Source organism: Pipistrellus hanaki (assembly GCF_964339955.1).
Source record: "Pipistrellus hanaki genome assembly, chromosome: 12".
Lineage (NCBI taxonomy): Eukaryota > Metazoa > Chordata > Mammalia > Chiroptera > Vespertilionidae > Pipistrellus > Pipistrellus hanaki.
Genome location: NC_140514.1, coordinates 20,141,307 through 20,158,364, shown reverse-complemented (window position 1 = coordinate 20,158,364; position 17,058 = coordinate 20,141,307). Strand labels below are relative to the sequence as shown.

At 32.7% G+C, this 17,058-nt stretch overlaps 1 protein-coding gene across 1 annotated transcript in view; it reads left to right on the top strand.

The window, feature by feature from the left end:
* The window catches only part of LRPPRC (leucine rich pentatricopeptide repeat containing), a 77,869-nt gene that overhangs the window by 20,030 nt on the left and 40,781 nt on the right, over positions 1-17,058 (top strand). The window contains exons 12-23 of the mRNA XM_084901472.1: positions 717-835; positions 2,670-2,763; positions 4,282-4,348; positions 7,270-7,297; positions 9,016-9,073; positions 10,124-10,230; positions 10,443-10,520; positions 10,857-10,901; positions 11,300-11,413; positions 12,393-12,523; positions 13,059-13,144; positions 14,560-14,767. Of these exons, the coding sequence (XP_084757598.1) occupies positions 717-835; positions 2,670-2,763; positions 4,282-4,348; positions 7,270-7,297; positions 9,016-9,073; positions 10,124-10,230; positions 10,443-10,520; positions 10,857-10,901; positions 11,300-11,413; positions 12,393-12,523; positions 13,059-13,144; positions 14,560-14,767 (1,135 nt within the window). The remainder of the gene's footprint in view (positions 1-716; positions 836-2,669; positions 2,764-4,281; positions 4,349-7,269; positions 7,298-9,015; positions 9,074-10,123; positions 10,231-10,442; positions 10,521-10,856; positions 10,902-11,299; positions 11,414-12,392; positions 12,524-13,058; positions 13,145-14,559; positions 14,768-17,058) is intronic.

Sequence of the window (17,058 nt, the reverse complement as noted above, 5' to 3'; positions counted from 1 at the left end):
TATATGGGACGATGCTGAGTGAGCCACACCAGCCATAGCCTGACTATATTACTGAAGTGAATATTTTTCGTATATTTCCTGAGAATGTCTGAGGGAGTGACTGAATCCAGATCTTACTAAACCTATTTTAGTTTTGGTTAGAAAAAACATGTTATAAATGCTAGTAACACAGGTCATCTAGTAAGCAGAATATACTCTTCCTCCTGATAAACGTTATTGGGGGGAGGGAGGAAAGAGAAAGAGAGAGAGAGAATAGAGGTATTTGAGGTGTAGATGATTGGGTGAAGTGTTTTGTACAGAATAAAGTTGTCAGTATATTGGCCATTTTCACACATTCGAAAATCAATTATATGATTACTTTATGCTACATTTATTGTACATAATATCTAAGGAAATTTTAAAAATTATTAGTGTTTTAAAACAGGAGAAAATTAAATCATTGTTATTAACATTTATTTAATATTTTTAGGGTTTCACACATTATTTTCTTTTAATTTCCAGGACTATCCTGAGAGCATTACTATAATCTTTTCTATATTACAGAATTTCACTTATCTTATTTCCCAATTCTGTTGTTTTTCTGCTTTCTTTTTTAGGCAAACATTATGCTGAGCACTCTTCACTGTGATTCAGAAGCTGAATGAACTAAACTTTCTGATCTTTTGTTAATTTATTCCAAGTTCTTCATCTCTGTACTTTTACATTTCCTCTTATAGGTATAGTTAAAGTCCTCAAAGAAATGCATGAAATGGGAGTAAATCCTGATCAGGAGACATACGTAAATTACGTGTTTCCATCCTTTGATAATGTAAAGTCAGTTCGTGCTGTATTGCAGGTGAGTTCAAATATGATTTTAATTTCATAATTGAAGAGAATGTCTTGCCTCCCTAATGTTTTGTGTGATCAAAAAGAAAAGAGTCATTAAGCTGAGCACTAAAAAATGGTCGTGTTTGTATGCAGTTTTCTAAAGTTTTGTAAAAATGTTGGTAAAACTTAAAAAACCTTAAAGTAAAGCAGCATTTTTGTGTGTTGAATGGCAATATGCCAAGATCAGAAGATGTTTATATATTTTATTGATTTTTTTACAGAGAGGTAAAGAGAGAGGGATAGAGAGTTGGAAACATCGATGAGAGAGAGTCATCAACCAGCTGCCTCTTGCACACCCCCTACTGGGGATGTGCCCGCAACCAAGGTACATGCCCTTGACCGGAATCAAACCCGGGACCCTTCAGTCCGCAAACCCAGGACCCTTCTATCCACTGAGCCAAATCGGTTTCGGCAGAAAATGTTTAACTAAAACATATTTGCTCCTTAATTTCACTATGTAGTGCCGTTATAATTTTCATTTTTTGAATATTACTTTTCACTTCTATATGAATTTTCATAATACACTCAGTATATTTAACTATTCTGCTTTTTAAAAATAATATTTTGTTTGACTCCAAAGCATTATTTTCCTAACCATGCGTCCTGTCTCCATGAGAATAAGGAAGGCCTTTATGAAGAAATTGACACTTGTATCAGCAAGGGTTCTCTATTTTCAAAACAAAGTGCTACATACAAATTAGGGACAACATGGCAGAGCACCAAATACTTCAATAAGAAATATTTTCAACATATCTGGTTCCTAAGTAGTTATTCACATAATGTCTTGACTTTTTCAATATTGGAGTGTTCTTTTCTTTCTTTGTAATTACAAACTCCTGAAAGGTAGAGTTTAGGTCTCGAGTGTCTCTACCTCTTTACTCTGAGTGCTTAGCAGGGTATTTTGAGCCTGTACATATTTTATTGTTAAAGAAATATATTAAAAAAGTAATTTCCTACATATTCTTATTTCCCTAAAAATCTTTTTTTTTTTAAACTTGGCACCTTTCCATTATAGTATGTAACTCCACCAATTATTATTATTTTTTTAATATATTTTATTGATCTTGTACAGAGAGGAAGGGAGAGAGATAGAGAGTTAGAAACATCGATGAGAGAGAGTCATCGATCAGCTGCCTCTTGCACACCCCTACTGGGGATATGCCCGCAACCAAGGTACATGCCCTTGACTGGAATCGAACCTGGGACTCTTCAGTCCCCAAGCCGACGCTCTATCCATTGAGCCAAACCGGTCTCGGCCACCAATTATTTTTTATGCCTGCATGCTGTGTTATTGTATGGATATACCATAATTTATTTTTATTCATTGCTTGGGTAGTTTTTAATATTGTGCTATTATACTGTGACTTAGAACATATATTTGAGCTAATTTTTGGCTTCTGTACTTAAATCTTTAAACAAATGATAATGTTAGGAAAAGTGAAAACCACTTGGCTATAAGTTAGATTTAATTTTTACCTCACTAACTGCCCCAAATGTCATTTTAGATTAGTTCATTCAATTTTCATTTTATTTTAAATTAGAGAATTGTTCTAAATGTTACCAATAGTAAATTTTTCCTAGAAGGAAGGCATTCTAAGTAATAAATTATCTGAATTTGAAGATAAGCATTTAATATGGAATGTTGAAACTGTTGCTAAAGTTCAGTTATTTGATTTACATATTCTAGAAACGAAGGATTATCAGAATATGGTGGTATAAATAAATGGGGAAACAGGAAATTTGAATAGCATATCAAAATGTTTTTAGCTAAGGCATAATATTGAAATGTGCTTTATTCCTAGGAAAATGGATGTCCATTTGACAATAATATAATTTCTCAAGCTGAATTGAGAAGTGAAGCAGTAAATGGGAACTTAGACTATGTTTTATCATTTTGTAAGTATGCAACATTAGCAGTAAACTTGATAGGTGTAGTTTTAGTTACTAATGAAGGCATACAGGATAGTTATTGCCCTCAATGCCTACCGTAGTGTAGTTGAAGGTAATTTTCTTGAAAGAAAGGAAGTTTTTATGTTTTGTTTAAGTCAGACTGATAAGACAGTTTATGATATGATCTTGTGGATAATATGGATGCAATTTTAAAGTTAAAAGAACCTTAGAGATACATGATGGTAGGTAAAGTTACATAAAGCCAGTCCTGATTAACAAAAACACAGCAAATTTTTACTAAATTCTTTTAAATGCAAAGGTGCTTTACAATATTCATCATGTTAATAAAATTACCTCCATTGATAGATAAAGAAAGGCAAAGAAAAGTTAAATGATTTGCCCAAAGTTAGTGATTTGGCTAGAACCAAGATTTTCTATCTTCCACCTCATTTTTTTTCACCATAGTACATTTTAAAATCTCCATTTTTTAACATATTTATGATGTTACTTGGGAGTTTTTCAGATCTTAATAAAGAAGATATTGTTTAAAAACAAAACACAAACTTTAATTTCTAATTCCTAGTATGTTAAAAGTTAAGCTCCAATTAATTTTCAAATCTATATATATTCAATTTTATAGGTGAAAGCTTTGTAAAAAAACATAAATAGTATATATTATCTGTATATATGTTATTTAAAATAATTCATAATATTGTAAGGAAAAGAGAAAATATTCAGTTTGAAAATTAGTGACTGTTAAGAGGGATAGTTTTTTGAGTTGAAGGTTGTATACTAATGCTGGGTGCTGGCTGAGTATTGATTTTGCCTCCCACTGTAGATAATATATAGATCTTCCATTGTGACTAGATGAAAACAGAGAAACATTAGCAGAGGAATCTAGGCACTTACATGAAAGCTGCCATTACTTGTTTTTATACCATCCATTCCACTTCATTGTCAACCTCTTGATTTTTCAGACTTATTAGTTACTAAGGAAACTAGGTGTTTTTTTGTCAGCAGCCTTCAACTAGCTGAGATGTTTCTGCTCGCCTTTTTAACAAATAAAAACTTGACAATATTTTGTAGAATACTAATTTGAATAGTATAAAAATAAATTTTTAAGAGATTGTTTATTAAATTTGAAGAGAAATTCCAGGAACTTTAAGACTAGAGTATTTCAGTTCATTCCTGTCAGTGCCTCCTCTCTTGATTTGCAGGCCTCTGGAGTTCAGTTAATTCTGTAATTGCTGGTAATCACTATTGGCAACTCCTAGGTCTGCACATTTGGTTACCATATCACAGCGATGGCTTATCTAAATGGAGTTTGTGGGGGAGTAGGAAATTCCCACTTGTGTTTGTAGGCATGGAAAATTAATTTGATCAAGCAAATTAAAGGTCATTTTAAAAATAAAATTTCTGAAATGAGTATTAAAAGGTATTGGTATAAAAGTGTTTCCAAATAAGTTGATAATTTAAGTTTTTGTCTTTGCTCTCAGATTTAATGATGGCAATTTTCTTTTGCAGTGGAATCAAATACATCTCCTTTCCCATTTTCTTCTGTGAGAGGCACCCTAATTCTAGGCTTTAGGAGGTAAGATGATCAATCACCTTATATGTCCTTTACCTGAATAAGGTCTGGTTTCTACTGTCTTTTTGACCTACTGTATAAGAAAAGACAGATATTATGCCAAATCTTCCAATGTCCTAGTTACCTGAAATAATCTTAAATCTATTTGATTCTTTCTACTAAAAAGTTGAATTGAGTTTATGTAGCCATTTATACCATCTTTTCCAAGAAATATACACTGATTTGGTAAAGGTCTTGTTTTATTGAAGAAAGCACTATTTGAGTTACGGTGAATTGGTGCACCGGGCCTCTAGTTTAAACAAAGAAAAATGGAAAGAATACCATTTGTTGATATTTTGCAGTATTTATTTTTTTATGTACCCTTATAACTTGCTTTCTTATATACTCTTTCTCAGTATTTACTTGCTTTCTATATACTCTTTAGATATGGATATACGTATAGCTATGTATATGCACATTGAGGTGGGGCAAACTTGTACATATGTATACTGTTACTTCTTTTTTGCTGAACCACTTGAAGTTGCAGACATACAGATGATACTGATCTTTCAGCTTACTACAACTCTTAAAAATAGGTCATCTGTATAATCACAATACCAATATCACCCCCAAAAAATAATGCTATAATATCACTATATTTAGATTGTCATAGTTCTGACTGGTTCACCTTTTTTTTTTGGTGCTGAAACCTGGCTGTCATATTATTTTTTATTGAGGATTTGATTAAGGTCATGCATTGCATTTGATTGCTATCTTTATATTCTCTTAATTGAGAATAGTTTCCTTAACTTTTCTGTCTTTTATGACACTGACTTTTTTTAAGAGTCCAGGATACTCTATCTGTAGAATGTATCTGCCACATTTCTGTCTGAATTTTTTTCTCATGATCAGACTCAGATTGAACATTTTTAGCTACAATACTTCATCTACACTAATAAAAGAGTAAGATGCAAATTGACCATACCTTTATGACGCCCACCATCCAGTCAGGAGTGAGTATCCAAATTAACCCAACAAAAACTGGGTTAATTTGCATAAGCCGGTGCTGAGCTACGGGGGTGGGGGGGTGCAGCGCAGGGCGGGGCCGGACGCAGGCCTTCTGCACTGCCCCAGCCGCTCCAGGCCTCTGGGCAGTGTGGGAAGGCAGAAAGGGGGCTCAGAGCCAGAGTGAAAAGGCAGCTCTGGCCCAAGTGAATGCGGTGCTGGCAGCCACGGGAAGGAAGGCCCATTCTTGCACGAATATTTGTGCATTGGTCCTCTATTAGATGATAAATATTCTTATTGTCTCAAGAGTTATAATGTCAGGTGTCAAATAATGGTGCCATTAACCAAGTTTGAACTCTTGGTTATGGGGGTAGTTTCCATATGTCTCCTCTGCAAAGGAACCCTATCCACTTTGTAATTGGTAAGAAGTCTGTGGGGTAATACTTGGAGACAATTTATCTATCCTGTTTCCTAGCAGCTTTCACTCTGGCTTTAGCAGCCATTGGTAATCCTTGTTGAATCATTAACAGTGGGATTGCAAAAGAATAAGTATTTAACATTCCTAATAAAATCCAAATTACCTACAACTCCTGTAAATATTAGCACATAACAGATTGATTTAGTTACTCTGTATCAAAAATAATTATTCCTGATTGTCAGAAATGTTAGAATTTATACAATAAATGAGATATCGTAGTCACTTGAGCTAATTCTAAGGGAAACTTGAGTATGCATTTCAGTGTTGGAATGCGATTTTGGGGATACTTAGCTATAATCTGCTCTTGGTGGTAGGTCCAGGGTCTATGAGGCAATAGTTCAGCATGTGCTCTGTAACCTGTTTAAGCCAAGATTAATTTTTTATACTATCCAACAATAATTTTGAAAAACCAATGTTTTCTTCATATCTCTTGAAAATAGTATTTAAGAGATAAGTTAGTATTTCTGTAAGTTGATATGCTCAAGAAATGGTCATTGATTACCAATCAAATGCAATGCCTTCCTAAAATTTTCCAATTTATAGATTAAATTGTCTAACCTGTCTAGGCAAAGACACTTGTAAAAACTATTTAAATTGAGTACTGGTTAGGTAAGGTGAGATTATTCAAGATTAATTTACTTTCAAAAGTAAGTACTTCTAGCTAAAAATGTTCAATCTGAGTCTGATCATGAGAAAATGACCTATGGAATATAGGTCATTAGCTTTTTAAAAAAATATATATTTTATTGATTTTTTACAGATAGGAAGAGAGAGGGATAGAGAGTTAAAAACATTGATGATAGAGAAACATTGATTAGTTGCCTCTTGCACACCCCCTACTGGGGATGTGCCCGCAACCCAGGTACATGCCCTTGACTGGAATCTAACCTTGGGACCTTTCAGTCCGCAGGCTGATGCTCTATCCACTAAACCAAAACAGTTCCGGCAGCTTTTTTTTCCCCCCCAATATATTTTATTGATTTTTTACAGAGAGGAGGGAGAGAGATAGAGAGCTAGAAACTTTGATGAGAGAGAAACATCGACCAGCTGCCTCTTGCACACCCCCTACTGGGGATGTGCCCGCAACCCAGGTACATGCCCTTGACTGGAATCGAACCTGCAACCTTTCAGTCCGCAGACTGACGCTCTATCCATTGAGCCAAACCGGTTTCAGCCCGGCAGCTTTTTAAAGCTCAAATATTTTGCTCTGTTCAACTCCCTAAAATTTGGGGGTGGTAGTTAATGATTCTTACCCAAACTAACTACTATTTTGAGAGTTCAAAGTAGTGAGAATCAACCTTTCTAAATTACCTTCTCCTGAAAATTCAACTTGGTTTTTGAAACATTTACTTATTTGTTTTAAGCCTTTGATCTGTATGTATTACATACTGGTAGTTTGCTTTAACTTAAAATGTTTTTTAAACCCCTGAGTTTATTTTCAATCCTTTGCTGCCCTCTGCAGGTCTATGAATATAGATCTTTGGAGCAAGGTAAGTGCTTCCAATACAGCAAATCTTAAGGTGATGTATAAAAAGCTATTAAGAGCAAGAGTTATGCTCTACACATTTTAATATATTATTATAAGTTAGTGAGTTTAAAATCTTGAAGTTAGTAGTTTTAAAACTGCCTTCCCGGATCATGAAATTTATTATGGAAGCAATTCATGTCCTAAATTCTTCAAAAGGTTTTTAATTTTTCCAAAGGACAACTGTAAGCATCATTGCATTGATATTTGATCATACAGATTTAATAATTAATTTTAAAATATGCATTCAGATGTGTGAATGACATAAAGACCAATTTTAAATCTGTCTTTTATGCAGGAAGTACAGTTATTTTTATGTAGAATTGCAAGAAATATTTTTATCTTAATAAAATCAGAATGTGCATTATTGATTTTCAATTTAAATATTTTTTGAAATCTAAATTTTACTCAGTTTTGTTTGTAATATTATGCTGCTATTGAAACTGTATAGTCATTTATAATATATGGGAGAGATAGTTATATTTGTAAGTAATCTTTCCACTAGAAAGGTTTTCTTATTGGTTTATTCATATTTCGTTATTCAATGTGTCTGTGTTCAAATTTGGTGTTAAATGTCGCTGTCTTATTTAATGTATGGCTACAACTTTTGATAGAATGTATTGTCTATCTTCTATATGTCTCTGTTGGTTGAAAACAGTTTGAGGGTGACGACTGTTTTACTTTGTTTTTAAACAGTTTCTACCTTTTGAAATGCCATTAACCACAGCATGATTTTCATGGTGGAGTGAAGTGGGATATGGTTTATTTTATCTCATTTTCCATATTACCAAATAAATAGTAGTAGGATTAACTGCAGTTTGAATTGTTAACACTTATAACATGTGCCAGGTACTATTTGAAGAGAAAAAAAAATTAGTGTCAGAATGCACAAAGCATAGTTTAGTTCATGACTCCTCATATCACTTTGGAAAACAACTCCATGTTTTTGTTCTTATTATCTCCAGTCCAAGGATATATAGTGAAAATATTTTGTTCAAAAATTACAAATCATGCTATTGATTTTGTAATCATTTTAATCGTAAAATACATATTTGGTTTTTTTTTAATTAAAATATTTGCCAGCAGAATTAATTTTGAATAAGTGTTGTGCATGTGTTTTAGTGTTTGTATATTCAATTGATAAGAATCCATGAGAATAAACATATTAGAACTTCTGGCCCCTTTTGTTTTAATGCCATTAAAATGCCTGGGAAAAGATGGTTGAAAAACTAAAAATTAAAATACAATAAATGGTCCGGATATTTTACTTTATAATTTCTGTAATACTTCACTTAAAAGGAGGCAATTGGTTCAATTTCAGTAAAACCCAAAACAATATGATGAAAAAAAATATTGGTTGATAATTCCTATATGCTAAATATATAGCAGTTCATTTAAAATAATACATAAACAAATCAGTTTAGAGTTTTTCTTAGTGACATTCATAAAACACATTGCAGTTTTCCTTTAACATGGGTTTGTTTTGGTTTTGTTTTTAAAAGACAAACCTATTATTTAAGAACGAAACAATCTCCTTGGCAGGTGGGGGTGGTGTTGAATTACCGTGATATAGAATGATATCTTACTGGGGGAAAGCTTTATTATTTCAAGAATTCAATTTCAGATTGCATTTATTCTTGTTTGCTTCTCTTGCTGCAATGCACGAATTTTCTTTCTTAACAGATAACGGAACTGTTGTACAAGGATGAACGTTATTGCCAGGAGCCTCAAGGACCAATGGGTAGCGTTTCAATTTCGATGATTGTAACTTATCCACAAATTCATTCTTCCATGTAGTGATAGGCTAGAAAGATTACAGCAATAAACATTTTCTTTTTGAAAGTGAAATTTGAAAACATTTGGTTTATCTTTACATTGCTAACCACGACATTTTGAGATCTATGAGTTGTTTAGTTTTGTCATAATTATTTTCTTAAAAGACAGGATTGGGAAGCCTTTTCTTTTTAGGAATTGAGGAAATGCTTCTTATAGCACTGAGGAAAGTAGGCTTACGAGTTTGTAATCCTTAGTGTTTATGTGATTTTAATTCCTTATAAGTGTTAATTTTAAACATATAAAGTAGTAAAGGGGTCTTGATAGATATTTTTTATTTAGATATAGTTTATTACATTATCTAACATTTAATTATTTCACTATTTTTATATAATAGGGCCTAAAATATAGGGTTTTCTCAAAGAAGGTACCCTTCCTGAAAGTTCAGATTTTCTAGGTATTAAAACATGGCCTTATACATTTTATGCTTGAATGCTTAGAAAAATTACTGTTGTTATAAAACATCTTTGCTAATCTTAGTTTTTCATTGGCTAATAGGCAGCTCTCCACAGGATTGTTGTATCTGCTTATTAAAATCATTTAACTTTTAACAATCCTTTTAAATTTTATGTTTCCCTAAATGTTGCCCATAAAAAATTAGTATAGAAATGTGCATAAGGCATTTATTTATTCTCACTATTGTGATTTGGACAGGAAAGAAGTAAGGCCTGGGGCAGGACCACTTCTGTCACAGAGTGGTAGAAAAAATAGATTGAAGTAAGATTCAGTACTGAAAAGCTGTCACTCGGTCTGAAAATAATTAATATTCCTTTCACTCACCAGTTAGATATGTGCTCCCAAACCACATAATCTCTATGCCTCAGTGATCATTGTTGCCATTTCAGAGCCTCTCATCAGGGTGACATCTCACACCAAAATGATTTCTTATAAATTAATCTTGATAACATGACAGTCTCAGTAATTTTAGTGGAATGCTTTCTCTTGTTTTTTTCCACAGAAGCTGTTGGCTATTTTCTTTATAACTTGATTGACAGCATGAGTGACTTAGAGGTACAGGCCAAGGAGGAGCGTTTGAGACAATACTTCCATCAGCTGAAGGAGATGGTACCGTTTCATTTTTTTGCTATATAATGCCTGTCCTGCCTGACATGTATCTATTAGATTTGAAATTGCTGCTTTTAAGTACAACCAGACCACTTCTCAATGACATACAGGAGTTGGAGACTTAAATTATGTCTGAGATAATTTCTGTTAGACCAATTTCAGTTTGCTTGTCTAAAACTGAATGGTTTTTTTTTTTTCCTCCTTTTTCACAGAATGTAAAAATTTCCGAAAATATCTACAGAGGCATTCGTAATCTACTGGATAGCTACCATGTTCCTGAATTGATTAAGGTGTGTGAGAAATAATAATTAACTTTTTAAAATGCTTAATTTATATATAAAATCACATTAAATTTTTATTTAAATATGATGTGTAGTCCAAGAAAATTTATTTAAATGACAATTAAAACAAGGCTTTTTCATTGATTTTTGGTAAATACTATTTATATATTGAAGAATTCATTTAAAACATTGATTATAATAGCTAATAAAATATGACAATTTATGGAAATTTTTGGAAAGATGGAAAAATAGCAGTAAAATGTGAAACTTTCAAAATTTGCTTTTGACATTTGCTAATATATTTTTCCATGTATTTTCTAATTCTAATTTAAATCCCAATTTTAGGATGTTAATGTATTGGTTGAAAGAGAGAAGACAGACTCTCAAAAAGTAAGTAGGTTTTTTAAGTAGATACTACCTACTATAAAAACAAAATTTAATGAGAATTCTAGACTGTTTTTATAAAATCAGTGGTTCCTAATATTTTGCCGTCAGTATAACTCTAAGAAAGAAGTTGGTAAAAGCTATTACCCAACTCAGAAAAATCAACCCATCTAAGAAATTTGCAAATAATCTCAGGAGCTTTATAAACCCCTAGAATCCATTCACAGACCCCCATATTAATATTATTGATTGCATTTATGACATTTTGGAAAGGTCAGTTTAAAGAGAAGAGTGGCAAAAATAAATAAGTAAGTAAATAAGTGGAAGAGTGGCAAGGGTACATTTTCTTTCCTTTTTTCCCTTTTGTAGTAAATTTCTCTCCTTTTTTCTTTCCATTTCTGTAGCCTATTAGGGCTTCATCATCTGAGTTGGAATCTACACTTGAAAAACTAAAAGCTGAAAATCAACCTGTAGGAGATACCCTAAAGCAACTCATATTAGCACTTTGTTCAGAAGAGGTAATATTTGTTTAAATATTCAAAATATGCTATTAAGGTAAAAAAAATTATATATAAAAGTATAAGCAAAGCCAAATAGAATATTTGTGATTTTTACGATTATTATACATCTTGCTTGAGAAGAATGCAATTAAATGAAAGGTTAACTAATTTTTACTACACCTTGAATGGCATGTTTTCAGGTTGCTGTAGTTTGTTTACAATAATCTGCAAAGTGAATGATAGTAACAGCCATGATAGGTTTATCATACATGCCAAATGTCCTTTCAAGCCATGGCTCCGGTCTCTTATATCTAGATTGTCAAGCAACTGATACATGCAGTAGTCATTTGCAAGTCAAATATTACTAGATTGTTAATGCAGGGATTGAAATTCCATTTTCCTGCTGGAAAAAAAGCTCTTTCTGAGGTAAAGGGTCTCTTGCTTTTTTTCAGCAGGCATCCAGCTGTACTTGGTGTTTATTTTAGTGTGTGTCTGCGATTTGTGGCATATCACTAGATTTTTTTCAGTTTCTAGTTCAATATGATTTGGTTGTATGCCTGTGATTTTAGGGAAAAGATATAATGGGCTTTAAGATTGTAATATGGTAGTGTTAAATTCCAAAATATTTTTTCACATTACTTGGATATTAAACTAGACTCCGAGGAACTTTGCAATGATACATTTTCTGTGTGTGGAAATCAGACTGTGAGTAATGGTTGGCTTGGTATATATTTAATTTGGGATGTCCTTTTTATAACATAGTACTAAAACATCAAGTTTGGCATAGTGGTCTATTTTGCATTACAGACAACAAATCTTTTAAATCCTACATATGTGTCTTACCTGTTTTTCAAAAGGTGAATGAAAATATTAAGGAACAAGGTGAAGTAAATAACATGAATCCATTTATTTTTAAAGCACATGTAACTTTTTCTACACTTTGAACATTAAAACAAGAAATTTTCTATTTTCTTTTCATGTCTATCCTTTATTTTAGAACATGCAAAAAGCTCTTGAACTGAAAGCAAAATATGAATCAGACATGGTTATTGGTGGCTATGCAGCTTTAATAAATTTGTGCTGTCGACATGACAATGCAGAAGATGCACTGAACCTGAAACAAGAATTGTGAGTACGCTGGAAATGAAACAAATCAACGTTAACGCTGATACACTATCCTTGATGGATCATGAAGTTTGAACTTTACTGTCTTATATAATGTAGTTTTTAAAAATTCTCTTCTGGCTGTGTTTTTGCATAATGTGAAACTCATTGATTAATTATGGCTTGTTTTTATACTGTAGTGTAAACAAAATTCTGTCCATTTTTCAAGTATCGTTAGGTGTCTCATTTTGATAGATTTATCAAATAAAAGTATGTCTCTTTGAGTATTTCAATGTTCATTACAAAGTTGGGATCACCTAGAGTGCTACGAAGCAAGAGTTCCTTCAGCTCCTATCATTTGCAGATAGTGATGCTTTTTTGTCATTTTGAATATAAGAAGTGAATGAGTATGGCTTCAAAAATAAACCTTAACTGAAATGTAGAGGCCATTATTAGCAACAATCCTGCTTATCTGATAAGTGATAAAAAATGGATATTGCTGTTCTTTGTACAGTTAATTGACTTTTAACATAATATAAATTTGGCTTTTAACTTTTAGTGACCGTTTAGATTCAACTGCTGTCCTTGACACCAGCAAGTATCTAGCCCTTGTAAAAGTATTGGGAAAACATGGCAAACTCCAAGGTAAGCCTGGGCATATAAAGGAAACATGTGATGCAAGTCTCTTGCCTCTGGAATAACATGTGAATTGATATTAATGGTATATCATGTCCTGCAAAGTGCTTGAACACTTTGCATACAAATTTGCATGTGAATCTAACCAGAGCAGCATGGACAGTGCAGGCCATTAGTTTTAATGGACTGGCAAGCTTGTCATTTACATTTGCACAGCTCAGTGCTTTTTGCATTTCTGCAGCTAGTTTTTATTAGCATTGCTTTTTGGATTGAGTTTGAAGATCTTGGCTTATGGAACAATTTGCTTATATGCCTGCACTAATAGCTTTGTTTTTTCTTTAAAATGTCTGAAGGCTGAACATAAAACTTATAAACATAACCTTTATTTTAGAATATGAATTTTGCAGCAGTCTTTGTCTTACTTTTTGATAACATTAACCAAATGTGCACTTTAACAAGTTTTTATTTAGAAGTTTTCAGAGAAAGCCTAGATGATATATAGCTGATCTGCATAATCTAATGTTCTCATTGTTGACATAATGCTAAGCCTAATATGATTAATTATACTTGATATATTCTTACTGTTTGCTTGTTTCTTAACTTGCTCATTGGTTTTTATTTTGAAACTTCTTTTTCAGCCTTCCTCTCTTCCTTTTATTTCTAGAGATTTAAAAACTTATTTTATAATGAAAAATGTATGAAGAGACTATTTGATATAAAAATTGGATTTTTTTTCTCTAGGAAGCCTTTCTAACACAGAAAATTCTTTATAATGATTAGCTGCTTTTAAAAATCACTTTTTGTAAAGCGGTCAAAACATTTTGCCTGCGCGATAATTAAGAGCAACATTATAAAAATGCACTTATTCCATATCCTAAAATGTTTGTTTCTGCCTTCCTAATGAAGCTTAATGAATCTAATGTATTAACATGCAGTCTGTTGGAAAGCTTTCATTGGCTCTGCTTGGCTAATTAGTATCGACATAGCAAACAGGCCCTATCGGTATCAGACCATTAGTCTGCCTGTATATACAGTGTAAACACATCTTTATTATCTGGCTTCCTGACAAGCCATCTGCTGAAGAAACAATGGTGTGATTTAGCAGATGTTAGCTCTGAACGATAAAAGCATCCATTTAGGAGGATCTTAACAGCTATAGGGCAGGCTGCACAGGGTTATGTGGTGCAAAGTGGGCACACAGTCCCTATCTATAATTTGTAGTCAAAGTTGCAGAGAAATGATAAAACCATGCTATTGTGGATTTATAATTGTAGTCTCGTTTAGAAATGCAAGTAGTAATTAACTTGAAATCGGCATTATACACTAGAATTTACATTCCTGCTGGGCTTGAAATGCTGTTTTAATAGCAGTTTGTTTTCCCTACATGAAATTACCTAAGGGTCTTTTGTGTTCCTTCGTTGTAGATGCTATTAACATTCTGAAGGAAATGAAAGAGAAGGATGTTCCTATCAAAGATACAACAGTTTTGTCTTTTTTTCACATCCTAAATGGCGCAGCTTTAAGAGGTGAAACTGAAGCAGTAAAACAGTTACATGAAGCCATCATCACTCTAGGGTTATGTAAACCAACCATCAACATATGTTCCCCATTGGTCACTCTATATCTGGAAAAGTAAGTTAATTGGATTTTGAATTTTATATGTTGGCATTAAAAGAAGGAGTCTAATTATTTGGGGATTATACTTTGTCACTGCTCTGTGGTGCTGTGGAAGCCTTGAAGGTTATTTGCCAAGAATAAGAGGACTTCCATGGACTAGGTGACCTTTAAACTCACCAGCAGCTCTGTGGATTACTTCTGATGGATGGTCTATGGTGAATTTTTCTAGGGCACATGATAATATTGCATGAAATCTAATCGACTTTTTTCCAGTTTTGAGCCTTATAAGTGTTAATTAATAAGTGTAAGAAAGGAGGATTCCCTAGGGCTTTTGATTATGCATCATGACTATTAATCAGGTAACGGTGTAGCGGTATTTCTTCAGTGTTCCTTTTCTCTAAATGATATTTTAATTGCTGTACCAATACAGTTTTTCTGTTGTAGAAGTTGTCTCTGTGCCTTGTGAGATGAATTTTTTTGAAATGCTCATGTGAGTGTCCAATTTAAAGTATTATTTGCAATGCAAATCATGAAATCAACCTACTCCCTTGTAATGATGATTAAGTACCCTTTATTATCTTTTCCTTTTGTGTGTGTTTGTTTTTTTTGATTTCTTAGATCTTAACTCTTTTGTCATCTTTTTCATGGCTTAATGCAGTTTTTAATCTGCTTTTTTCCTCATTGGGGCTTTCTGATTTTAGTTTGGATGTTGTCCTATCAATGCCAGGAGGGAAATGAAAGATACATCTTAATGTTCTTATATTTTCCCCAAATTTCTGGTAATTTTTCTTTATTTATTAGAGGGTATAATTAAATATAATGAGTGTTTTAGAATTAATTTTAAAGTGTAGAATAAAAAATATCTTTATGTTAGGAAATGTGTATATAAATATATATGTATACACATATATATGCACATACATGTTTTATGAAATAGTTCCTTTGCCATGCTATTAAAAAACAGTTTATCAAGGTAGATGATTGGCCAGATCTTAACCTTTACTGTCTCAGCATTGCATCCTTTTAAAGAAATGGTGATTCAAACAATTACTGTGTTATTGAGTTCTCAGGTTCACATCCAACTTTATATAGAAATCCTATAATTAATATGCTTCCTACTAGAATTTTTTGATTGTTTAAAAAAGACCCATCTCTGCAAATTGCATGTGGAGCTCTGCATAGGGATTTGAAAGAATGGGCCCCGTGCCCAGAAATTTAGGCCCTCCTCCACTATTGAGCAAAAATAAAATAATTAACAATAAAAATGAGGCCGTGGTAGAAAAGAATCTTACAAATAGAAATACTTTGAAGACAGAGGAGACATAAAAGTTTTCCAAAACAGGTCTGCAGATGGGGCTCATGAACCAAGAAGAGCTTACCCAAGGGAACGTGGAAATATCATGGGTTTCAGACTTAACCCTGGAGCTTCTCTGTGTATTTGATTATACGGTACAGTCAGAGAATTGTATGTCCCAGTAAAATCTAACTGTCCTGGCTAATTGGACTAGAGAAATCTAAATTAGCATATTTTCTTCAATGATTTCTTTTGATTTTCACATACATAGAGAAATTATTACCTTTATTTTTATTTGCGTAGGGTTTTGGGTTTTTTTATTTTTTGTTATCTTTGCTTTGTAGAGATAGTCTCCATGATAAGATCTTTCACATTCATTTATCATAATTTAAAAGGTTTTATGATTGTTTTATTAGAGTCATGAGAATAATAAAAAGGAGACAGAGGAAATTTCATGTATATAAATTGCAGAAAACAGTAGCAGCACTCTTAGTTGGGGATAAGTTAAAGGAAAAAAAAGTCTTTGAAACTTTTTTCCAAATGTGTTTTCCCCAACCAATGGGCGTTATTAGCTAAATCAGAATCCTGACAAGTGCAATACTAGGATTAGCTACACTAGTAATACTAGAATTAACTACACTAGTTAATCCTAGTAATATAATGTAATTGACCTCAGCAGTTATGAGCTCAACTGGGGAATGAGTCTTAGTTATTCAAACTTGAGATAAAATTACAAAAAACATTCCAGAACATTGTACAAAATCTTCATCCTTTCATTCAAAGGCAAGCATGTTTTTGGAATGTCAATGCAGTGACTCTAAAGAGGCTATTACTTACACATTGTAATTCTGGAACAAATTCATGAGATTGAGTTCCTTAGAAAGATGATGCTTAAGATTCAGTAGATTTTAATTTTGAGCTGACTTTTTCAACATTAGGAAAAAACATGGGAGAAATGAACACTGTCATATTGTTTCTTCGATAATGTATTAAAAACTTTTTGGATATGGAA